Raw genomic sequence first — 27,225 nt, forward strand, 5'->3', positions numbered from 1 at the left:
CTCCCCAAATATTTCCATGCTTTTTCTAACACTCATTTTGTACTTCCTCCACCCTATGCGCCCCTATCTATCCCCATTCATGTTCTCTTCTCACTCATACTTTTTCTTAAAGAGACACTGTAACTAAAAAAAAAACCTCTGGGAGATACTTACCTCGGGAGGGGGAAGCCTCTGGATCCTAATGAGGCTTCCCCCATCATCCTCTCTCCCTCCATTCCAGCACTGGCTCGCTCGAAACTGTAGGCTGTGGCGCAGGTGCAGTAGTGCCTGCAATATTTACCTTCCCTTGCTCCAGCACAGGCACAGTAGTGGCTTTCAAATGGGCCCAGGCGGAAATAGCCGAATCGGATCCACTCTACTGCGCAAGCGACTCGCGCCTGCGCAGTAGAGCGGACCCAATCGGGCTTGGCTATTTCTGCCTGAGCCCAATCGGAGAGCCGCTACTGCGCCTGCCGCAGTAGGTAAATATGTACTTCCCTGGTGTTCGGGGGCTTTAACGGAGGAAACAGAGGGACAGAGGAGGAAGAGGCAAGCCTCCTTAGGATGTAGAGGCTTCCCCCTCCCAAGGTAAGTACCCCTAAGAGGGTTTTTTTTGTGTGTAAAAATGCATACTTTTACTGCAGAGAGCAGTATCAGATAGCTTATCTCTGTTTCATTGGCGAAGGCAGAATAAACTCTGCGTTTTTACTCCTTCCCCTGCTGAGCAGATACAGTACATCGCCCTAGCAACAGCCGAGTCACTTCAGCAGAAAAGGAGGGGGGCAGAGTGAAGGCACATGCCTCAGAGAGCTTCAGCCAGCAATTATTACATTTGCTATTAGCCAGAGATAAGCTATCTTAACCTGCTCGCTGCAGTAAAAGTATACGTTTTTACACACAGAAAATGTGTGGAAATGCTTCCAAATTTTCTTTTATGTAACTAAGCGTAGTTACTGAAATTTTAGCTTTGGGAGTATTATCATTCAGTTTTTATATAGCACTAACATCTTCCGTAGCGCTGTATAGAGTATTTATTCTTGTCACTTTGCTGTCCTTCAGGGGGGCTCACAATCTAATCCCTACCATATTCATGTGTCCATACGCATTCATAGTCTAGTACCAATTTTTAGGGGAAGCCAATTAACATATCTGTATGTTTTTGGGATGTGGGAAGAAACTGGAGTTCCTGGAGTAAACCACACTGACACTGGGAGAACATACAAACTCCTTGCAGATAGTACCACGGCTGAGATTTATTTATTTTATTTAAGTATTTACATAGCGCCAACATATTACGCAGCGCTGTACAGAGTATATTGTCTTGTCACTAACTGTCCCTCAGAGGGGCTCACAATCTAGTCCCTACTATAGTCATATGTCTTTGTATGTATTGTGTAGTGCATGAATAGTATCTAGGGGCAATTTAGGGGGAACCCAATTCACTTATCTGTATGTTTTTGTGATGTGGGAGGAAACCGGAGGAAACCCACGGAGACACGGGAGAATATACAAACTTCTTGCAGATGTTGCCCTGGCTGGGATTCGAACAGGGGACCCAGTGCTGCAAGGCGAGAGCGCTAACCACTAGGCCACCGTGCTGCCCCACGGTGCATATACTGTATATAGTCTCACCAGCCAGGAGTATTATCTCACTTTAAGACCTTTTGCGCTTCTGCTTTCCCACTTTCTCTATTTTCCATTTGTGTTCTGTGTAATACGTATATTGTATCTTCAGAAGCATGTACTGATTTGGAATGCCTGGAGGTGGATGTTTTCCCGCTGGATTTATATGAGAAAGCTGCCGTTGCTTTGTGTGATTTGGAATGTGCACCACATAGCTATATGGTATTTTGTGTAAAAACATGCATGACTTGAAGCTCTGCATAGTCATCTTTGGCTGATTTATTGTGTCACTTACATGCACAGCTTGTATCTCTGCATGTTCATTCCATCTAGGAAGGCATGACACGACGCAGTTGGATGCACCACTAAAGCCTCGTATGCACGACAGATTAAACTCAGGTTAAGCGGTCGACAACAATTACCTCTACCTATCTATTGTGTTTACAGCAGCCCCAATGCCCCTCAGAATTGAACAGAAGTCAGTCTAGTGGAATGACTCAGCCAAAAGCATTGTTCTCCACTCCCTGCCTTCCTTCTGGCGCAACTTGCGCACCACTCCTTCGGCTCTCCTCCTCCACCAGTAGGCTAATGGCGCGTCTTTACAGCCTCGGCCCTGCAATGTTGCCCAATGAATTGACTCCTGATCCCAGCTGGGTGACATGCTTTGTATGTGTGTGCAAGGCTCTGCACCTCGCAGTATGACCTGTAGGTCTACACATAGTTGCCATGTATTCTTATATTGGCACACACCTTCTTCTACAATAGATGAGCAGTATTTGTACTTCATTATTAGATGCATACTATTCTGGACACTTATGGTATTTTCACTGTGATATATCTGTTATGTTGGGCAGAATAGTGCAGTAGGGCCCTAAATTTATCTATAAAGTAGACCTTAGGCCCATTACGATAACGAGCGCTAAGACTGGGCACCTCACAACCCCTCTTCCTCCCAACCTCCCCCCCCCTGCTTCTTTTAACAGCACCGCATTGCCAGCATGCAAATTCATACATGGCTACCACACGCGCACATGCCCACCCACCAGGCTCCCACACGCTGCCCCCCGCCCTTGTCCTCCTGTAGTGTGTAACGTCCGTGTGCCGCATATGCGCTCTGGCAAAAAAGCACAGACAGGGGATGCAGAGACACGGGTTTTATAGTATAGGATGTTTTATTGGTGGTTTTTGATTTTAAAAAAAGTGACTTTAAATTACTGTACCTTTTTTTACTTCTTTTCTTTCAACTAACCATTTTTTTTTAAATTTCTTTATGTTTGTGCGTTCCCACTCTTGGCCATTAATATACAGAGTAGAGAGAATATACAGTATAGTAAATACTGTATGTGTACCGTGATGTGGCTATGAGATAGACCTAAGAAATGTTTGGTTTATAATTTATAATTATTTCAATAAGGAGAAACTATTATATTTTACCATGTAAAAAAAGGGACCTATACCCAGTGCTGAACTTTGCATAGGTATTACTAGCAGAAATGATTTGGCCACAAGATGTCAGTCATTATTTCCAATTCAGGTACGCAAGGATGTGAATCAAAAGTAATGCATGGCACTGTAACAACAGGAAGATACAATGAAGGCAGGCGTCTCATAGACGCCTGAGTTCATTGAATCTGGGACTTAGATTAATTAATGGAAACTGCGTTCCCATTCATACATCTCTCCACTAACGGGCGACAATGGGAGTGCGTGCTATAGACTTATTTTCACGGCCCTGGTACTTCAATTGAAGTTTTGCCGGGCCGTGAATATACAGGTCCTTCTCAAAAAATTAGCATATTGTGATAAAGTTCATTATTTTCTGTAATGTACTGATAAACATTAGACTCTCATATATTTTAGATTCATTACACACAACTGAAGTAGTTCAAGCCTTTTATTGTTTTAATATTGATGATTTTGGCATACAGCTCATGAAAACCCAAAATTCCTATCTCAAAAAATTAGCATATCGTGAAAAGATTCTCTAAACAAGCTATTAACCTAATCATCTGAATCAACTAATTAACTCTAAACATCTGCAAAAGATTCCTGAGGCTTTTAAAAACTCCCAGCCTGGTTCATTACTCAAAACCGCAATCATGGGTAAGACTGCTGACCTGACTGCTGTCCAGAAGGCCATCATTGACCCCCTCAAGCAAGAGGGTAAGACACAAAAAGACATTTCTAAACGAATAGGCTGTTCCCAGAGTGCTTTATCAAGGCACCTCAGTGGGAAGTCTGTGGGAAGGAAAAAGTGTGGCAGAAAACGCTGCACAACGAGAAGAGGTGACCGGACCCTGAGGAAGATTTTGGAGAAGGACCGATTCCAGACCTTGGGGGACCTGTGGAAGCAGTGGACTGAGTCTGGAGTAGAAATATCCAGAGCCACCGTGTACAGGCGTGTGCAGGAAATAGGCTACAGGTGCCCCATTCCCCAGGTAAAGCCACTTTTGAACCAGAAACAGCGGCAGAAGCGCCTGACCTGGGCTACAGAGAAGCAGCACTGGACTGTTGCTCAGTGGTCCAAAGTACTTTTTCCGGATGAAAGCAACTTTTGCATGTCATTCGGAAATCAAGGTGCCAGAGTCTGGAGGAAGACTGGGGAGAAATGCCAAAATGCCTGAAGTCCAGTGTCAAGTACCCACAGTCAGTGATGGTCTGGTGCCATGTCAGCTGCTGGTGTTGGTCCACTGTGTTTTATCAAGGGCAGGATCAATGCAGCTAGCTATCAGGAGATTTTGGAGCACTTCATGCTTCCATCTGCTGAAAAGCTTTATGGAGATGATTTCTTTTTTCAGCACGACCTGGCACCTGCTCACAGTGCCAAAACCACTGGTAAATGGTTAACTGACCATGGTATTACTGTGCATAATTGGCCTGCCAACTCTCCTGACGTGAACCCCATAGAGAATCTGTGGGATATTGTGAAGAGAAAGTTGAGAGACGCAAGACCCAACACTCTGGATGAGCTTAAGGCCACTATCGAAGCATCCTGGGCCTCCATAACACCTGAGCAGTGCCACAGGCTGATTGCCTCCATGCCACGCCGCATTGAAGCAGTCATTTCTGCAAAAGGATTCCCGACCAAGCATTGAGTGCATAACTGAACATAATTATTTGAAGGTTGACTTTTTTTGTTTTAAAAACACTTTTCTTTTAGTGGTCGGATGAAATATGCTAATTTTTTGAGATAGGAATTTTGGGTTTTCATGAGCTGTATGCCAAAATCATCAATATTAAAACAATAAAAGGCTTGAACTACTTCAGTTGTGTGTAATGAATCTAAAATATATGAAAGTCTAATGTTTATCAGTACATTACAGAAAATAATGAACTTTATCACAATATGCTAATTTTTTTAGAAGGACCTGTACTGCACAAGATGCAGTAAGTAGTTAAATGTATTTGTAGCTCATAGTACTAAAATGCATGCATCCAGTAAAGTTATATGTCCTAGCCCAGAACTGCCATGTGTAATGTAACCGAATCCCAATACTGTGAATGAGTTCAAACAATAAGAATTGAATTGTTATTGGTAATTGTTAGTGTATCATTTCAGCTTCCTATTTTATCTTCAGAATGATATCTGTTTCATTGTAGACTCTGTACCAAGAAAACCCACAAAAACTGGCTGAACAGATCCATCATATTCTACAGCAGGAGCAGCAGATTCTTTCAGAAGCCAAAGAAATGGAGGTTTGACGATACTATTGTGAAATGCAGGATCCTTTATAATATACCATGTTTTTCTTTTTTTTTTCCCCTGGCGATAGCAGAATGGATTTTTGCACCGACTCCCAGGGCTGTCGAGTCGGTGCAAAAATCATCAGACTCCGACTCCTCAGTTTATGAAACCACCCAACTCCAGGTACCCAAAATTGCCCAGACTCCTCAACACCGACTCCTTAGTCTAACATTTATCAGGGCTGTGGAGTTGGTACAAAAATCATCCAAATCTGACTCCTCAGTTTATGAAAGCACCGACTCCAGGTACCCAAAATTACTCCAACTCCTCGACTCCGACTCCACAGCCCTGGTAATACCAACCACATACTTAAAGGGTACCTGTAGTCAGAAAAAATAGTTTGATACTTGCTCAGTAGGGGGAATCCCCCTTACCCCCAACCCCCTGGGCTGTGCAGAGTGTAGGGGAAGCAGAGCTTCTCTCACCTGTCCACCGATGCCTCCTCTGGTGTCTTTTCTCCACCGCCCAGGGCTGCTTCCTGCCTCTAAACTCCCTAGGAGCTGTGTGCACCTGTCGCTAGAGGCCAGACACTGGGAGCACCATGGCATGTACCTTATCTGACCACAAGAGGCCTCTAGTATTTGGCCTTTGTTTGTCATGTGACACAGCTTCCCAGAAATGAAGATGCATTAAGAAGCCTAGGCACTGGAGAGAAGACACAAGAGGAAGCACTAGTGGACAGGTGAGAGATCAGGCTGAAATGGAATGTCACTAGCAACACGCTTATGACCCGCCGCCAATCGAGAAAAATCTCTCCAACCCATGCTATTAATAGAATTGATCGATTTTGGCCTAAAATAAATAATTTGGGAATCGTTTGCATCATCAATATGTAGCCAATTTGATTGAATCGTCCAGATATCGATAAAAGATATTGAATAGTGTATGGCCACCTTTACTGTCATGCTTAATCCTGCTTTGTTTGGTCACCCTTATCAACTGCAATTAATGATAAAAAGTAAATCTCAGAATCCCTGCAGCATGTAACATGTATAAGCTACTGAGCTAAGTGCAGAGGCATAGCATGGGGGGACATATGTCACCGGGTGCAGTTCCATAGGGGCACTCAGCTCAGTGTCCACTTTTTTTCCCCTTACAAGCAGCCAGTCATGTCTGTCCATGACACCACACGAGTGAGCTGCTGCGCCACCATTTCCTCTGTATGAAAGTGTGTGTGTGTGTGTGTGTGTGTGGGGGGGGGGGGGGGGGTGCGTGGTGGGCAGAGAGCAGAGCACAGTCATACCTCTGCCCCCTTCTTCAAATCAAATGGTGCATTCCATCCTTCCTGTACAATAGCAATGCATGCATATTAACCCCTATATGCATTGCTGCTGCTGCTGTGCTCTGCATCCCCTCACCTCCACCTGTCTTTGTATTTGGCCAGCACAGGAAGGCAAGGATCGGATGCACAATTTCCAGTTGAAGCTCACGGAGCACTTTACAGAGCACACAGTCATGTCACTGAGTGTCCTCAGAGCAGCTCAAAAACTAATCCTACCGTACTTGTAGTTTAATGTCCTACCATATTGTTATTATGTATTTATATAGCAGTGGCATCTTCTGCAGCACTTTACAGAGTACACAGTCAAGACAAGACAAATAACATTTATATTGCACTTTTCTCCTGGTGGACTCAAAGCGCCAGAGCTGCAGCCACTAGGACGTGCTCTATACGCAGTAGCAGTGATAGGGAGTCTTGCCCAAGGTCTCCTACTGAATAGGTGCTAGCTTACTAAACAGGAAGATACAAACCCAGGTCGTCTGTGTCAGAGGCAGAGCCCTTAACCAGTACACTATCCAGCCACTGTCACTGACTGTCCTCAGAGGAGTGGACAATCTAATCCGACCATAGTCATAGTCTAATGTCCCTACTATATAATTATTATTTTCTCACTAATATTATAAATGTGAAATTTTGGATGTTTGTTACTCAATCAAACAATGGCTGATGGATTTGAATGAAATTTGGCACACACATGTACATTATCTGGAATAAGGTAATATAGGATACTTTTTATCCCCATAACCAAAAAGTGGGTGGAGCCCTGCTCTAATACATTCATACAATTTCTCAAGAGTTTATTACTAGTGGTTCATGCATCAGAACCCCATGTCATATTCCAGCGCAGGGTCTCTCTAAAGTTATTTAACTGCACCAACACAATAAGTTTCTTCCGGCTCCGCTCATGGCTGTTGACAAGTGTATCCCAACTGGGCATGTGTGAGTAAGGTACATGCACGCTCAGTATACTGACACAGCCTGTTTAATTGGTGCACGTTGAATACTATTAGAGGGAACGTTCACTGGAACTGTGGATCATTCAGAAGCTTCCCACTACTTTTTTTTTTTTTTTTCTCATTGTTTTTGTATTATTTGCAATGCTTTAGGTGTACTTTAAGCTGCTGTGAGAGGTTTACTTATCATGGGGCTCCAATGGTTAAAATGAACGGCATAAGCTGAAATCTACAATAAAGGTGGAGACTCGGCAGCTGCCTGCAGTAATGCCTGTAGAGACGGGATACTGAAGGTCCCCTCTACAGGCTTCCTGAAAAGAGCTGTGACGTCACCTGTCAACATGAAATGCTATCACGCTGGATCCCCGGGCACTGCCAGAGAGCGGTTGTTAAGCCTGGTAAACACCATGCAATTTCCCATCCGATAGATGGGTCGATGGATAATTTCTGACATATTGGATTGTATTTCCTATCGTTTTTCTGATTGATTTTCTGATCACTTCTATGCAAATCGATCGGAAATCAGATTGGACCTGTTGGAAATTATCTATTCGACCCATCTATCTGACGGGAAATTGCATAGTGTATACCAGTCTTTAGGGCCTATTAAAGTAGGCTGGGGGAGCATAAGTAAATAGCTGTCCCGTAGCCGATGCCTGAACAGTCACGGGATACATTAGAAAAAGTACGTTTATTTGTTTTCTGTGGCCCAAATGAAAAAAAATAAATAAATAAGCCTGGTGATTTGCAAACTATGGGCTTGATTCACTAAACTGTGATAACTCATATCACGGCCGGTTTCGCGCGTGATTGCAAATCTTCACGCGCAATTGCGAGCTTTTGCATGTGAAAATTCGCGATCTCGCATGAAAACAGCCGTAGTATGAGTTATCACAGTTTAGTGAATCAAGCACTATACGTGTCATGCAGAAAACATCTCTGCATGACACAAAATCATTCGGGACACTGGTCCTCTTTATACTGCATAGATTGGGTAGAATTGGATGAATTGGATTGTTAGTGGCCACCTTTACCGTTACAATGCTTTTAAACTTTTCATTTGAAGCTTACAACATTTCCTTTTGGACAGTGAAAACATTGTCCGGACAATGTTTTCAGAGTATGGAGTATAAGGCCTGGAACCCACTACAAATCGCAAATCGATAGCGCAATCGCTAGTGTTTTTAATTAGTGTTTTGAAAACGCTTTCATGAGCGTTTTCTGGTGATTTTGGTAGCGATTTTAAAAAGTGTAAGCTTTTTCCCAGAAATTGTGATAGTGATTTGCGATTAGCGATTTTAATTCTGATTGGTCCTTTCAATTCATTATAATTTTTTACAGTTTGCAGTAATTTAAAATCGCTCACAAATCGCTTTGTAAAGATTCATGAGCGATTTGCCAGCGTTTCAGTACTTTACATTGAAGCGCAAACGCTCTCAAAATGCTGCATGTCCTGCGATTGCGCTTTTGCTAATCGCAACCGCTGCTGTGGAATTTGCTACATTTATTTACATTGGCAGAGCATTTAGGGAAATCACTAGCATTTTAAAGCGCTCCCTAAACGCTCAAAAAAGCACTCTAGGGGGTTCCAGGCCTAAGTGCTGCACTCCCAGTTTCCACTGGAAAAACATTTTCTAGAGCAGAAAGGCCGCATTGCTGGAGCACTGACTTGAACTGGCTGTAAGATTGAAAATTAAATTTTTTTTTCAAATCTCTCAATACCGTTACAGAGTAGGCACCAAGTTCAAATGCCAATGGAAACTTCACAGAATGCTGACACCGAGCAAAGCGTTAGTGAAGTAAAAAAGGATATTTGGGAGGTATGTACGGTAGAAGAAATTTTACAAAGTGATTCTGAATAGATATTCCTTCCTGTCTTTTAAACATCTCTTTTATTTGACATGTGTTTGCAGATTATATGTGAAGAAGTGAAGATTTTAGAAGAACAGATGGAAGAGTTTCTCTTCACATATAATTCTGTGTGTAGAGCATGTAAGTATTTGTTAAAGGTAACCTAAGGCAACATGTAGCATAATGACATAAACATGTATGTACAGTCCTGTTAGGATCCTTTTACACTTGGAGCAATGCCATTTATGCGCAGCAAAATGGCTATCGCATCGCACTGCGCCATTACTCCCATTTTAGCATATGCAGCAGACTGCATTGACAGTGAAATTGGAGGCAGCATGCTCTGATGTGTCCTCCTATCACATTTATATTCCTTCCTCATCAGAGCCGCATTCACACCCTTTAAGAAGAGGGACTAGGAGGGTGATAGGCGTGAACATTGCAGTAAGCCTGCCTCTTCCTGTCTGAAGATTTGACTTTAGCTAAAAGTCAGATTTTTCCAAGGAGTGATTACAGGAATAAGGAGAGGTATGTGGACCCTGTATGAACATATCTCTGTGCTTATCTCAGGTAGATTTGCCTAGGGTGAGATATGCTTTAAGAATCTAGTGTTGAAGATGCTACTTGGGGCAGGTGGAAGCGAGTGGGCATCATCAGTTTTAATTCCCTTATTCTAAAACAAAAGAAAACGAGCATGCATAATTATGGCAATTAATATTGCTAGTAAAGCCACTATAGGTGTAACAAGGGGGAAATGGTTCCTAGACCTGAATAAATTCTAAAGCCACCAAGAAAAGAAAGACACCCCTATATTATCAATATCATTAATGCTGTATACCATATGAGAAAATTAATGGTCAAGAGGCCAAAAGGTAAATGCAAAAATCTTTATTAATGCCAGCTACAAAAAAATGTAAAAACTATTTAAAAACAAAGCAGCCGTGCCTAGGTCATAGGCCCCTAATATAATTAATAGCCTGCCTGAGCCCTTGCAGAATATATAAGGAATATATATATGTATAGGATATGCAGGCTCTCCCCCAAAGGACTGTGGTCCAATATAACAGTGTCAGATAAAGTACAAAAAGGCTATTAATAAATAAGCTGACACTGTACCACAGTCAAATCGATGGAAAGGTGCACATACCAACCCTGAATGGATATAAGATAATTGTCTCTCAATGACCAACGTCTGCACCAATTAGCTTATAAAGTGCAAGTGATAACAGTGCTAAGTTGCTATATAAATTCAAAAAAGGGTATCGTGCAAACGCCTCAAAATCTGTCAAAAATCTGTCAATCACTACATGCAATTTCTAAATTTCAATATTAAACCCTTAAAAACAGAATACAAACATGGTGCTACAATACTGTTGCCAATATTCCCAAGCATAAGTGTAAGTACAATGAAGGTAGATGGGAATGTGAGGTAGGTAAAGATAAGATGAGGCAAGTGAGATATAGAGAATAGTGAGATTAGATTGAGGCAGAGTTGGAATTGGAAGACGCAAGGCTCACCTGAATAAATCAATAAGAAGACCTGGGGACGGCTGTGTTGGCGCTACCCGGGTCTACCCTAGTTCCGCCAAAGCTGCAAAGGGACGCTGTCACTGGAAGCTGGCACGGTTTAAATACTATTCATGGATGCGGCTGCGTCTTGGGCTTGACCTCGCGTGCCGTCTGCTGTCAGCATGCAGGGTCAGCCATGCGTACAGGGTAGCTATGGACGCGTAGTTATGGACTCATGAATCCTAACTAAATAGTTTGCCATCTTGTGGATAAATAGAAAATAGCAAGCAAAAGTTGTAGATAAGGTAAAGAGGAAACCAAAGGAATAGGTCGCCATCTAATGGACATAATTAGAAATACAAATAGACTAACAAAGACCTATACAGATACACAGGGCATCAGAGAGAACGTTTCAATAAAGTCTGATACAAAAAAATATATATAATAACAATAAAAGGAGCCCATACAGAACATCAGGACGGTATGCCTATATCTTGGACAACTACAATTTACAGTTACGCATATTCAAAAAAGAATACAACAAGAGTGGAATATTAAGAAAAAAGTAAAACATCTCAATCACTACAGAATTAGACCGAAGTTAGACATTTCAATCACTATGAAGAGGAGATAACAAAATCTTCCGATTTCTGTTGAAGGATGTCCCCATATGGACTTTAAAAAGAAGACATCCCAGAGCCTTCAAAAACAGACAGGACCAGCCAGAATAGATTCAATCAAATGAGATCCAGACAATCATAGAAATGATGTAAAAAGAGAAGCCAAAATTAGTGGGATGTAATAAATATGTGCAGCAGCCCAAAAAATGTGGGATGTATACATATTTCTATGCCATATACGTTGTGAGATTTTCATGCACACTCCTCTTATCTTTACCTACCTCACATTCCCATCTACCTTCATTGTACTTACACTTATGCTTGGGAATATTGGCAACAGTATTGTAGCACCATGTTTGTATTCTGTTTTTAAGGGTTTAATATTGAAATTTAGAAATTGCATGTAGTGATTGACAGATTTTTGACAGATTTTGAGGCGTTTGCACGATACCCTTTTTTTAAATTTATATAGCAACTTAGCACTGTTATCACTTGCACTTTATAAGCTAATTGGTGCAGACGTTGGTCATTGAGAGACAATTATCTTATATCCATTTAGGGTTGGTATGTGCACCTTTCCATCGATTTGACTGTGGTACAGTGTCAGCTTATTTATTAATAACCTTTTTGTACTTTATCTGACACTGTTATATTGGACCACAGTCCTTTGGGGAGAGCCTGCATATCTGTGAGGAAACGCGGAAAGCCGCGGCGTGTGGCAAGAGCTAGGCGGCTGACTCCGCGTCCTACGCGGCGGTTTGCACGCGTCTGGTTGTGTGGTGGATCGCAGAAAAGCCGCCGCATGTCCTGACAGCAAAGCGGCTGTTTGCATGCAGCAGCGTGTGCTTGATGTGGCTGGGTCTGTTTGTGCACCTAGGCAGATGGAGAGCCATGCGCGTGCGGGCCTGAATTCAGGACCTTTATACCAGCAGGGGAAGTGTCAGCTGATCAGAAAGGTCAGCTGATTCCTGCAGGACTCATGATTGGCTGAATGGTTCGGGCGGAGCGGCAGTGTCCAGCAACTATATATTCTGCTGCTTGGTCAGTTGCTGGTTGCCTGTTGTTGCGAACACATACGTGCGAGCACTCAGACCTGTAGTCAGATCCTTAAGTGTGCCGGGACCAGCTGGAGCTGTAATCCTACACTTAGCTAGATTCTGTTGATAGCTTAAAGTACTAGTTTGATTGTGATTATCTGTTATGACTTCCTGCTTGTCTGACTACTCTCCTGATATCTGACTCTGTACCTTGCCTTTCTGATTCTCCGTTAGCCCCTGACTCTGCCTCTGTCTTCTGATCCTGTACTTTGTTTGTCTGTGAGTTGCCGACCTGGCCTTCCCGACCCTGAGAACTATCTCTATCACTAGGAGATAGTTCATGCCTTGTATGTGCTGGGCACCTGCTTCACAGGGCCAGCTCTATATGTGCTGGGCACCTGCTTCACAGGGCCAGCTCTGTATGTGCTGGGCACCTGCTCCACAGGGCCAGCTCTGTATTCGCTGGGCACCTGCTCCACAGGGCCAGCTCTGTATTCGCTGGGCACCTGCTCCCCAGGGCCTTCCCGACCCTGAGAACTATCTCTATCGCTAGGAGATAGTTCATGCCTTGTATGTTCTGGGCACCTGCTCCACAGGGGCAGCTCTGTATGTGCTGGGCACCTGCTCCCCAGGGCCAGCTCTGTATTTGTTGGGCACCTGCTCCACAGGGCCAGCTCTGTATTTGCTGCCTCAGGGCCCATCCTGTATTCATTGGGAACTCGCTCCTCATGTTCCCCAAGCTTGTTACTATTCTTCTGTATTCTGATCTTGTACCTTGTCATTCTGATACCCTGTTGCCGAACCTCGGCTCGTTCTTAGACTCTGCATCTGATTCCTGATTCTGTACCCCGATATTTCTGATACCCTGTTGCCGAACCCTGCTTGTTTATTAGACTCCGCCTCTGCGTTCTGAATCTGTACTGTATCTGTCCGTGTGATACGACCTGGCTTGCCTGACTTCGAGAACTGACCTTACTGTTAGAGGCAGTTCCCAGATCTGTTGGTGACACTCTCTCTCCTAGGTGTCACTCACGTTCTGTCCTTCCTACGCTCCGCCTGACTCCTCCCCCGGGAGAGTCCAGGCCTTCGGAAGGAATCTGTATTGCTGCAGTACTTCATACTGTACGGCACTTGTTTCTGAGGCTTAGTCCTCACGGTATTACTGTTGCACCAAGCACTCACACTACTCAGGTGTTCAGAGGTTAGCGTTATATCGGATTATCGGTGATACTGCAGATCATCAATAATCGCATATATATCTGTATTCCCAGTGATACTGCAGATCACCGAGAATCAGACCCTCTCTGCTACATCGATCGTGACAATATCCTATACATATATATATATATATATATTCCTTATCTATTCTGCAAGGGCTCAGGCACACTATTAATTATATTAGGGGCCTATGACCTAGGCACGGCTGCTTTGTTTTTTAAATGTTTTGTGGCTGGCATTAATAAAGATTGTTGCATTTACCTTTTGGCCTCTTGACCATTATACTTATTCAGGATGGCAAAATGCTCTCTTGGGAGAAAATCTACATTGTACTTAATGAATTCAGACTTTTTACGTTTCCTTCAACTTAGAAGCTACATATCATCTATACTGAAAGCATTGCTTGGGACCTCATCCCAATCAAGCACATTTTTTCCTGGGAGTAAATAGACCAAACTTAATTTCCCATCTATAGGCCATATTATGGTATGATGCCCTTCCGCTTCTCAATCTTCCAATGGAAAAGTGGGAAAAATCTTTAGCTCTTGACTCTTCTGAGGATTTGTCTGAGATCTTCGATAACATATCTAGAACCTTGTCAAATATAATAATAAAAGAGTAGGCTTATACAATTCTATTAAATTATTAGACCTCAGGGCCACAGTCCAAAATCCATCTGTATATGAGAATTATAATATTCTTAAAGTAGCCGCAGTTGAGAAAGAGACACGTCCCAATTGTACACATGTACAAATTCTCAGTGCTGGCCAACTTCAATCCTCAACTCCAGGTCAGTAGATATAAATAAAACTCAAAAACTTGCCAGCTGGTGACAACCCACATTATAAGGTTATATATTGAGCATTATATGGTGACATCTCTGGTAGGTCTTCAATCAACTCTCACACGACCGACAAACGAGATCCTCCTCTCCTCCAATGTGGACGCTCATCAGTGGGCATAGGGTAAAAGATAAATGAAGGGATATAGTGATCTATGTGTAGATGTTTATTAAAATATCTCGTATATATAAAAACAAGAAAGCGATACTCCATAAGAATCCCAGATAGGGTATCTTCTTGGTACCATGCAGTCTCCTACCCTACCGATTTCACACTCTGGCATGTGAGGAGAGAATTATCTCGTTTGTCGGCCGTGTGAGAGTTGATTAAAGACCTACCAGAGATGTCACCATATAATGCTCAATATACAACCTTATAACATGGGTTGGCACCAGCTGGCAAGCCTTCGAATTTTATTAATTTCTACGGATGTGGAGTTGAGGATTGAAGTTGGACAGCGCTAAGAATTTGGAATACCCGTATATTCCAGCGTATAAGACGACTGGGCGTATAAGACGACCCCCCAACTTTTCCAGTGAAAAGATAGAGTTTGGGATATACTCTCCATATAAGACTACCCCTCTTCCAACGCACACCAAATACAAATTTTAAAAAATCATATACTGGAGTTATGTATGAACAGATACTGGTGCTGTACTGTATGTGGTACCCAGTATATAACAGTATATAGGCGATTGACTGGTTCGATCGGTCAACTCTCTGTAAGTGGATTGGACAGCTTTCAGAGCAGTATGGAAGAATAGATCCCACTGTGCCCATAAAACACACCTCTTTAACCCTTCTAGCCACCCTTGTATCCTATTTACCTCCTTCTCTGTCTCTCAGATCTCGCACATGCTTGCCTGCGCCTCTTCACTACAGTCCTCACCAGCGAGATCTGAGAGTCGCTAACAGGATAGGGCGTATCACCCGGCATTAATGACACCCGGCGTATAAGACGGCCCCTGACTTTTCAGAAGATTTAATTAAAAAGTAGTCTTATACGCCAGAATATACAGTATTTATAAAATTCTATGCCGTGTGTATTTCACCCCTCGAAAGTTGGCAAAAATGAAAGCCTTGTTGACCCCACAATGCTTTAATTGCAATTCTGATAATGCTGACATAGTCCATTGCTGGTGGAGCTGTCCGGTTATCTTGGGACGACTGCTTTCAGCTGATCTCTTTGACCCTAGAATTCCCTGTGACTAAAGATATCAGCACTGCGCTATTTAGTAAAAACTGCTCCGGGCTTCCTAAAAAGCATAACAAACTTGTCTCCCTACTCTGTAGTGCTAATAGATTTTTGTTTGCAAAACACTGGAAGAGCCCTATGCCTCCACCCTCCTGGTTGTTACATAAAATCTGGTGGATCTAGCATATGGAGCAGATTACCCACAGTTAAAATCCACAATGCGTGTATTTGATCTGGTGTGAGCTCCCTGGATCCCTTTAGGACAACCAACTCCGATTTGATTTACCTCTATAACACTTACTTACAGACATAAATAAATACCAGATAACTTAGTATTTCTAATATATGCCAACCTTTATTTTTGTAGTTGCTGCTAATTAATGTAAGTTACGTATATGGCTCTCTGTTGTAATCTCATGATGCATTTTCTTGTTTGTACTGTGTCATGTATTTATAAAAAAATTCTAATAAAAATCATAGTAAACAGAAAAAAAAAGAATCGACTGTTGAAAATTGCCCTATGTGGTACACGCCCCATACAGTACAAGTTGGTAATGGGGTGACAGCGGAGGATGCCGAGAATTGCTCCAGCGGGGTGAGAATAGGGGGGCAGCCAAGCTGTTGGTGGAGGCGGAGTCTGTTGGTGGAGGCGGAGTCTTTAGTGTTTTAGTATTTAAACACTAAATAAGACCATGGGATTCCAGAAAAGTCCTGCTTAGAATTAGCACTATAGATACAGTTGTTTATCTCTTAATGCTGTGAGCATATCGTGTTAGAAGCTTTTCTGGAAAATGTAGAGCATGTATGTGATCATCTGTAAACTCCTGCACTCCCTTAGAGTGTGGATTCTTGACCCACGCTGCTTACGCTGCATGAACCAGGGCAGGTAGGTCTTCAGCTGGGATAAGGTGCTTGATTCTCGTTATATTTCTCAGATGGAAGAGGGAAGACTTGACGATAGCTGATACCTGCTGTCTGAGTGTTAGCTTTCCATCCAGGATCACCCCCGGGTTTCGCACAGAGTCTTTATACTGTACAGTATCTCTTCCAATTGCTAGTTTGAAGTGGGGAGAGTTTTAGGACTTTATCCATCATGTGTGGCCCCCGGCACACCCTTAGTCACACATACTGTACCATAAAGATTTCATATGAAAAATATATTGTTTTATAATTCAAACCACACTGGTCCTTTCTATCCTGATTCATTTTCCTTCATTTGAACACAAGAAAATAAGAAATATATAAATTTAAAGGATGGGAATAAAGTTTTGAGTCAATTAAACACATTTGAATAAATAAATGCAGCAATAACAAGACAGTGGAAATTCTTGGCACTACTGCCAATCATTTATTGCTTCATTCACTTGACTTCACAAAGCATGCATAAAGAGTCCATCTTGTGCATAGCATACATTATAAAAAGTGATACTTATCATGAGCAGTGTTGTGGGGATTTGAGATGACAGTGGGTGCCGCTGGGTGCACGCCCTGACGACCGGTTCGTTTAATTAGAGTGACCAGATTTTTATAGGTCCAACCTGGGACGGGGGGGGGGAGGTGGGGGGCGGCGCGCAAAGTGGGGGGACTGAGGAGCGCGCAGCGACAAAGACTGGGGGTGGGGGGGCCGTGGCGAAAATGGGCATGGCCATGACATTGTATGGGCGGAGCTAACGTAATGATGTAACAGCGAGGCATAAGAAAGCAGTGTTTACGCCATGATGTGGTCAAACAAGACTTTGCATCATGGGTGTGCAGAAACTGTGTGATGCTATTTAATAGTATACCGTAACCCCAAAGCAGCAAACATAGCCATCTATGACCATTAAATAATAAATGCAGTAACAGTTACCCCAGACACCAGAAAATAAACGCATTGCGGGCAACATGTCAGTACAAAATAAACGCAATGCGAGCAACATGACAGTACAAAATAAACGCAATGTGGGCAAACATGTCAGTACAAAATAAACGCAATGCGGGCAAACATGTCAGTACAAAATAAACGCAATGTGGGCAAACATGTCAGTACAAAATAAACGCAATGTGAGAAACATTTCACCAGAAAATAAACGCAATGGCAGCACATTTCACCTGGAAAAGAAAGCATTTACTCACCTGGCAAAAGTCTCCAGCCTCTGGCGCGCTGCTCCCGGGACCATCTTGCTCCTGCTCCTGATCTTGTCTCCCGCGCTGACAGGGCTACGGCAAGATGGCGCCTGAAGCCCTGTACTGGAGACACAAATAGTCTCCAGTACAGGGCTTCGGCAGCCATCTTGCCGTAGCCCTGCTCACCTGCCGGTGTCGGAACACCGGAAGACTACGGAGGCTGGAGCGGGGCTGCAGGCAATGAACTGGCAGATACAGTGGCCAGAGTCCCGAGGCCGGGACGTCCCGCTGCTAAAAGCGGGACGTTTCCTGGGACCTCATGCAGCCTTGGACAGCGGACCCCGAATCCGGGACGTCTGGGCATTTCCACTGTCTTGTTATTGCTGCATTGAACTGCTTTGGCTTTGAGCACACTGATAAGCTGCACACAGCAGCCTCAGTCATCCTCTCCACCAGTTGATTTCTGAGTGCCGGTCCACTGTGCTCTCTTGTTGCTGTTAATAAATAAATGATCTGAAATACAAATATCATTGTAATCCACCTCCAAAGACAATCAATAACTAATGAAAGTTAAAATATAACAAACTAGTAGACCTAAGCCCGTTGATATAACAGGCTCTAGGTCTGTGTTGCAACCCCCCTCCCCTCCCACCCCTGTGACCACCGCCACCTTCGCATAGTCAGCGCACTTATGCATCCCTGCGCAAACACGTCCGCCCACGCATTCGCCCTCCCGGCCCACCTGCCCCAACAGCTGTCGGTGCTGCACATGTGCAGTAACGCAGATGCACAGGGTCAGAGGAAGCAGAGATACTTCAGGATTATTACATAGGATAGGGCTAGCGCTGATCAGAATGTTAAAGCTGTGTTTTTTACTACTGTTTTTTTATTTATTTTTTCTATCGATTACATTTTAAAGCTGTGTTTTTCATCACTGTATTTATTTATTTTTATAGCTAGAATGTTAAAATTGTGTTTTTTTTTTTTTTTTTTTGTGTATAGCTCCTCCAAAGTTCTCAGATGAATATTTCCAGACAAAGAGGGAGAATCTTAAATCCCAACTAGATAAAATCAAACACAAAATAAAGGTTTGACGTTTCATTTGGATTTGGAAATCTAGAAAAATGTTACTTTTGACAAATTTAGTTAATTGAATGTACAATTAATGCAATTTATTTTATGTTAAAACATTCCAATTTGGTTCCTCAGAATAGTGCCAGTGGGAATGAAACCTACAACCTATGACACTGCAGAACAGACACCTTTTCAATGTGCTGCCTTTATCACTGAATCTGCATGGCTGATGCATAGCTAGGTGTGACCATTTGTTACATCAGAAGGGGTGGAGCTTAACTTAAAGCGGACCTAAACTCAGGACTTCCTCTCTGCTGTAAAAGATAAGCAACAGCATAATATCCTTTACAGAAAAACATTTATTTGTTTCTGCTTACAGAACTCCTCAGAGATACTTCCTGGTTTGCTGTAAGCACATACAGGGTTAACCTCCTGTGTTTACATATAGCCTGTCTGACTGGCATACCTCAGCACAGATCAGACAGAGCTCACAGATCAAATTACAGTGATTTATTACTTCTAGATAAGGGAGCATTAGACAGGCTGTTATCTCTAAATACAAACAGGGTGAGTTTTTCTGTGTTTTCCTCTACCCGCTTGGAAAAGTTTAGGTCCTCTTTAATGTAATGTCTTCAAAGTGTTCTGGGAGCTGAAATCCTTGCTAAAAGTAAACTCTACCTCCTGTTGTTCAGAGAGCGGATAGGAGCTGTACAGAATTTTTCTGTTTTGATTACAATAATGTTTTTATTACTGAGACAACGCCTCAGGGTAACAGAGGAAAACATAAGCAATCATATATGTGTGCAATAATAGGATACAGACAATTTGGTTTACAATGGCAATGAGAATGGTTGAGCAACACTTTCTTAAATCAAACCCCAACCCACCTGTCAAAAGGCTGGATTTCTGCAAAGCTTCCACAAGATATCTGAACACATACGGGTTACCAGCCGCCTTAATGTAACAAGTATCAAAATGTATTAATAAATTAAAGAGAACCCGAGGTGTGTTTTTAAAGAATGTTATCTGCATACAGAGGCTGGATCTGCCTATACAGCCCAGCCTCTGTTGCTATCCCAAACCCCACTAAGGTCCCCTGCACTCTGCAATCCCTCATAAATCACAGCCGTGTTGTGAGGCTGTGTTTACATCTGTAGTGTCAGTCTCAGCTGCTCCCCTGCCTCCTGCATAGCTCTGGTCTCTGTCCCCGTCCCTTCCCTCCAATCAGCAGGGAGGGAAGGGGGGCAAGCAGGGACTGGAGTTCTGCAGGAGGCGGGGAGAGCAGCAGACTGACACTATAGAGATAAACACAGCCAGCTCTGACAAGCTGTTTGTCAGCAGCGTGGCTGTGATTTATGAGGGATTGCAGAGTGCAGGGGGACCTTAGGGGGGGTTGGGATAGCAACAGAGGCTGGGCTGTATAGGCAGATCCAGCTTCTGTATTCAGATAATATTCTTCAAACCCACCTCGGGTTCTCTTTAACCACTTGAGGACCCACCCTTTACCCCCCCTTAAGGACCAGCGCAGTATTCTGTGATCTGTGCTGGGTGGGCTCTGCAGCCCCCAGCACAGATCAGGCAGCACGCAGAGCGATCAGATCGCCCCCCTTTTTTCCCCCCGATGGGGATGGTGTGCAGGGGGGGTCTGATCGCTCCTCTTGGCTGGCATGTTGCGGGGGGGGGGCACCTCAAAGCCCCCCTCCGCGGCGAAATTCCCCCCCTCCCTCTCCTACCTGTCATCCCCGGTGATCGGGGCTGCACAGGACGCTATCCGTCCTGTGCAGCCAGTGACGGGACGTCCCCTGTCACATGGCGGCGATCCCCGGCCGCTGATTGGCCGGGGATCGCCGATCTGCCTTACAATGTAAACAAAGCGGATTATTTCCGCTTGTGTTTACATTTAGCCTGCGAGCCGCCATCGGCGGCCCGCAGGCTATTCACGGAGCCCCCCGCCGTGAATTGACAGGAAGCAGCCGCTCGCGCGAGCGGCTGCTTCCTGATTAATTAGCCTGCAGCTGGCGACGCAATACTGCGTCGCTGGTCCTGCAGCTACCACTTTGCCGACGCGCGTTATGAGTGCGCGGTCGGCAAGTGGTTAAGGACATACATAATCTCTAATAACACACATATGAAAGGAGCAACCATGATTCAAAAATTTAAAATTGCATATGCAAAAGCTACTATAGCCATCAAAGCAGCAATAATAATGAATGTTCCGGCTCAGTAATGCATATGGACAATCCCACACTTGCATACTTCAAACATCCCGCGCTTTCATATTGGGTGCCATGCAGATACTAAGCAGTTATAGTGGGGGCCCCCTTTAAATTTCCACAATCCGGCAAGTTCCAAAAAATAATAGAGAACAGTGGGTCTGTATTCATCCACTTTTATATCCTCTTTGCGGATTACTCAACATGGGCCTTGCAATTGATAGAATGTAGACTCACGGATTGAGCAAAGTTGCTGACGACCATATCCGATAATGTGGAATGTACTTCATTTGGATGCCTACTGTGTTGATGTTACCTAATTGCCCCTCTCTATTTTGGAATGTGGACCTATGATGTCTTTTTGGACCCTTGTGTAACCTGGTGATGTGGCTTGTTCTGTATAAATGCCGACTGGACATTGATATTGGTACGCATGGCTGTTAGCCTACTCAGTAGCCCGCTGTATTACAAGTTACGTCGAGGGGCTAAAGTAACTATGCTGGCTTTGGATATAATGTTGACTGGAGATTGACACATGTACGTATGGCCGTTCGCTTACCTAGTAGCCCGCTGCAGTGTAAGTTACGCTGTGAGCCTGGAGATGGGGCGGGCATCTAGACTGTTTTTAATCGCAGTCGGCCTCGCCAGAGCAAGCAGCTAACCAGATGGTAACCGGACTGTATTCGAGATGAGAGGAGGCGACCTAACCATTGGGTTGAGCGGGTGAATGGGACAACTCTACATATATTGCTACCCTACAGCGCTGAATAGAATTGCGATGTACGTACTAAAGAAGCCAATTGGACGCCAGTAACCGCTAGCGGCGAGATCCACCCTTTTTTTCCCCTAATATGGATGTATGAATTACAGCAGTTCCAGGGGTACTTAGCACGTCAACCCTAAAATTGTGAACATTGAGCAAGGGGATAACTCTACTCCATTATCAGTGGCTATTGCCTGGAACTTGCCGGATTGTGGAAATTTAAAGGGGGCCCCCACTATAACTGCTTAGTATCTGCATGGCACCAATATGAAAGCGCGGGATGTTTGAAGTATGCAAGTGTGGGATTGTCCATATGCATTACTGAGCCGGAACATTCATTATTATTGCTGCTTTGATGGCTATAGTAGCTTTTGCATATGCAATTTTAATTTTTTTAATCATGGTTGCTCCTTTCATATGTGTGTTATTAGAGATTATGTATGTCCTTAATTGATTAATAAATTTTGATACTTGTTACATTAAGGCGGCTGGTAACCCGTATGTGTTCAGATATCTTGTGGAAGTATTATAGTGTCAGGGTTTGCCCCACCCACTATCTTTTATGTGGGTAAGATGGTCAAGTATTTAGGGACTACCGCCATGGGCAATTTTTGCCCATTGCCTTTATTTTTTTGAATTATGGATTTCTGCAAAGGCCAGATAGATAGATGAAACCCTAAAAGACCAGCTATCCAAGGGAAGCTGCAAATTCAATAAGATGACTACATAGGGAAGGGTGGAGTGCAGAGTGGCGTCTCACTGATGCTCATTGGAGGGGAGAGCTGCACATAGAATTGTATGAGAGGACAATACATGGAATGGGAGGGGAGAGCTGCACATAGAATAATAGGACAAGACAGTACATGGAATGGGAGGGGAGAGCTGCACATAGAATAGTAGGAGAGGACAGTACATGGAATGGGAGGGGAGAGCTGCACATAGAATAGTAGGAGAAGACAGTACATGGAATGGGAGGGGAGAGCTGCACACAGAATAGGAGGAGAGGACAGTACATGGAATGGGAGGGGAGAGCTGCACATAGAATAGTAGGAGAAGACAGCACATGGAATGGGAGGGGAGAGCTGCACATAAAATAGTAGGAGAGGACAATACATGGAATGGGAGGGGAGAGCTGCACATAGAATAGGAGGAGAGGACAGTACATGGAATGGGAGGGGAGAGCTGCACATAGAATAGTAGGAGAGGACAATACATGGAATTGGAGGGGGGAGCTGCACATGGAATAGGAGGAGAGGACAGTACATGGAATGGGAGGGGAGAGCTGCACATAGAATAGTAGGAGAAGACAGCACATGGAATGGGAGGGAAGAGCTGCACATAGAATAGTAGGAGAGGACAATACATGGAATGGGAGGGGAGAGCTGCACATAGAATAGTAGGAGAAGACAGTACATGGAATGGGAGGGGAGAGCTGCACATAGAATAGTAGGAGAGGACAGTACATGGAATGGGAGGGGAGAGCTGCACATAGAATAGGAGGAGAGGACAGTACATGGAATGGGAGGGGAGAGCTGCACATAGAATAGGAGGAGAGGACAGTACATGGAATGGGAGGGGAGAGCTGCACATAGAATAGGAGGAGAGGACAGTACATGGAATGGGAGGGGAGAGCTGCACATAGAATAGTAGGAGAAGACAGCACATGGAATGGGAGGGGAGAGCTGCACATAGAATAGGAGGAGAGGACAGTACATGGAATGGGAGAGCTGCACATAGAATAGTAGGAGAGGACAATACATGGAATGGGAGGGGAGAGCTGCACATAGAATAGTAGGAGAAGACAGTACATGGAATGGGAGGGGAGAGCTGCACATAGAATAGTAGGAGAAGACAGTACATGGAATGGGAGGGGAGAGCTGCACATAGAATAGTAGGAGAGGACAGTACATGGAATGGGAGGGGAGAGCTGCACATAGAATAGTAGGAGAAGACAGCACATGGAATGGGAGGGGAGAGCTGCACATAGAATAGGAGGAGAGGACAGTACATGGAATGGGAGGGGGGAGCTGCACATAGAATAGTAGGAGAAGACAGTACATGGAATGGGAGGGGAGAGCTGCACATGGAATAGGAAGGCTGCACATGGAATACAGGAAAATTGAATACTTACCTTCCGGTAATTTTCCTTTCCTGGAACAGAAGATGGCGGCATACAGATGGGTTTAGCTCCGCCCCCTGAACCCGATAGGACAGCCCAGTTTATAAATTAAAAGAACCCGCTCCCCCCCGCCATTCTCATGAAAATCAGTCCTCGAATGGACGAGAGGGAGGGATTCGTATGCCGCCATCTTCTGTTCCAGGAAAGGAAAATTACCGGAAGGTAAGTATTCAATTTTCCTGTTTCTGGACAGAGATGTCGGCATACAGATGGGATATACAAAATCAGACAGAGAGGGAGGGAGAATGCATAAACACACAATTTATTTACATGCTGAAAGAACAGCTTTCCCAAAGTTAATGGACGTCAAAGATGCAGGATTGACGTGGTAATGTCTCAAGAAAGTATGTGGTGAGGACCAACTGGCTGCCTTGCAGATAATGTCCATAGATACTTTCGAGAAAGCGGCCCATGAGGCTGCTACACCTCTGGTCGAGTGCGCATGCACCTCTTTTGGCACCTCCAGACCCTTTGCTCTGTAACTAAGCTGAATAACTTTGACTAACCAGTTTGCCAGAGTTCTAGCAGTTGTTGCTCCACCTTTCCTTGGACCTTGGATGTTGACAAATAGCCTATCTGAATTCCTAAAAGATTCGGTTGCTTTTAAGTATGCTTTTATAGAACTGCCTACATCTAATGGATGCAAATCCTGATTTTCCAGGAAGGTTGGTAAAGTCAGTTCTTGATTGATATGATAAGAAGACGCCACTTTAGGAATATGACTTAATACCGGCCTAATAACAACCCTGTCCGGATAAAACTGTAACAGGTTCTCAGTACATCCTAAGGCCTGCAAATCTGACACCCTCTTAGCCGAGGAAATGGCCACCAGAAAAATAGTCTTTAGAGTTATATTCCATAGATTAGACATATCGATAGGGTGAAAAGGAGGGTTTGATAGCACCTCTAACACTATACATAGGTCCCATTGTGGAAAGAAGGATTTTCTTGGAGGCCTTATTTTCTGTACTGCTTGGATAAACTGTACAATCAATGGATTTACTGCCCATCTGTGGCTAGTTAAAGCAGAAAGGGCCAAAACCTGCACCTTGATTGCTGAAAGGCTTAAGTTCATATCTACTCCCGTTTGCAGAAAGGCAAGCACATCTTGCACCCTGGGAGTCAACATGTCAAATTTATTGACTGTTGCAAAGTCTGCAAATTTTGACCATATCCTGTGATATGTAGAATTGGTTGACACTTTTCTAGCCTTCAATAAAGTAGCCGCAACTTCTGCCGAACATCCTAATTCCAAGAATTTCCTCCTTTCAATTTCCATGCCATCAAATCTAGACTGCTGATGTTCGGGTATAACAGATCCTCCTGGTGAAGTAGATTCGGTAGCTTCGGAAGCTCTAACGGCTCCTCCATGCTCATTTCCAATAGCAGAGTGAACCAGGGTCTCCGTGGCCAATGTGGCACTATAAGGATGATCATGCAATCTTCCGATCTCAGCCTCTGCAAACATTTCAGGATTAGGGGAAATGGAGGGAACGCATAGCCTAGACTGAAGTTCCACTGACACGTAAGACAGTCCATCCCCTTCGCTGCCGGGTGGTAATATCTTGAAAAGAACCTCCGGACCTTGCGATTTTCTACCGTGGCAAACAGGTCCAGGCAAGGCACTCCCCACTTCTGCACAATCCACTGGAACACTTCGCTGCACAGGTTCCACTCGTGTGGATCTGAAAACTTCCTGCTCAATTGGTCTGCAAGGGTATTCTGTATTCCTGGCAGATGAACTGCAGTCAGATCTGATAAGTATTTCTGAGCCCAGGACATCACATGTGCCGTCTCTTGCAAAAGGGCTTGACTCCTCGTACCCCCCTGCCTCCTTATGTAACACACTGCTGATACATTGTCTATTTGGAGAATCACCGACTTCCCCATGATCTGGTGTTGAAATGACTTCATAGCCAGAAACGCTGCTCTTAATTCCAGAATGTTCGAGGGAGTCTGAACTGGAGCAAGTCTCCATCTCTGCTGCACACAGCTGTCTCCGCAATGGGCTCCCCATCCTGTCAGGCTGGCATCTGATGTTATCACCACTGGCACCATTGGTTGTATTTGATGACACAACTTCAGGTTTTCTTCCGACATCCACCAATGAAGTGAATTGCTGACATGCGCAGGAAGAATCAACTTTTGAAACATATCTCTCTTGTTCCAATGCTTCAGGAAGAATATTTGTAACGGCCTCAGATGCCAGTGTGCCCACTTTACCATCGGTATTGTTGAAGACAATGTTCCCAATAGGCTCAGGCAATCTCTGGAAGACAGGCATCTTCTGGAGAGCAATGATCTGACTCTCTGCTGGATTGCTAAGATCTTCTGATCCGGAAGGCAAACTCTGTTTTGACAAGTGATAAACCTGGCTCCCAGAAATATCATGTCCCTTGAAGGAGTCAACTGGCTCTTCTGAAAGTTTATTATCCACCCGAGTTCCTGCAGGGTGTCCAGCAATATCTTTTGATGTTGTACCAGAATTGGCAACTTTTGATTTACCAGTAGGATGTCGTCTAGGTAATGGAAGACTCTCAGACCTCTCCGTCTGAGGGTTGCTATTACTGGAAGGAGTACTTTTGTGAATGTCCTTGGTGCTGTGGAGAGACCAAACGGAAGGCTTTGGAACTGCCAATGCCTTCCGTTCACTGCAAACCTGAGGTACTTTTGGAAACTGGATTTGATTGGAATGTGAAGATACGCATCTGACAGGTCGACTGTTGTCATCCAATCGTTTACTTTCAACACTTTTATAATGGTCTGTAGGGATTCCATCTTGAATCGACGGACCTTTATATGCTTGTTTAGAAACTTCAAGTCCATAACCGGTCTCCATCCTCCTGAAGTTTTTGGTACCATAAATAGAGGGGAATACACCCCCAAGAACTGTTTCTTTTCTGGAACTGGAATGATAGCCTTTGATGATGCTAGTGAGTCTACATAGTCTAGAAGAAGTTGAGATTTCCTTCTGCTCTGAGGCAACTTTGTTTGCACATACTTTGAACTCGGAGGTGGCTTTTTGAACCTCCATAA

The 27,225-nt window shown here is 44.0% G+C and overlaps 1 protein-coding gene across 2 annotated transcripts in view; it reads left to right on the forward strand.

Moving 5' to 3' along the window:
• LOC137544107 (signal transducer and activator of transcription 2-like) overlaps positions 1 to 27,225 on the forward strand; it is a 157,307-nt gene that overhangs the window by 12,481 nt on the left and 117,601 nt on the right. For both annotated transcript variants that reach the window (XM_068265176.1, XM_068265175.1), the window contains exons 4-7: positions 5,203 to 5,298; positions 9,313 to 9,402; positions 9,496 to 9,574; positions 18,963 to 19,048. In XM_068265176.1, the coding sequence (XP_068121277.1) occupies positions 5,203 to 5,298; positions 9,313 to 9,402; positions 9,496 to 9,574; positions 18,963 to 19,048 (351 nt within the window). The remainder of the gene's footprint in view (positions 1 to 5,202; positions 5,299 to 9,312; positions 9,403 to 9,495; positions 9,575 to 18,962; positions 19,049 to 27,225) is intronic.

The sequence above is a fragment of the Hyperolius riggenbachi genome, chromosome 2 (genome assembly GCF_040937935.1).
Source record: "Hyperolius riggenbachi isolate aHypRig1 chromosome 2, aHypRig1.pri, whole genome shotgun sequence".
Lineage (NCBI taxonomy): Eukaryota > Metazoa > Chordata > Amphibia > Anura > Hyperoliidae > Hyperolius > Hyperolius riggenbachi.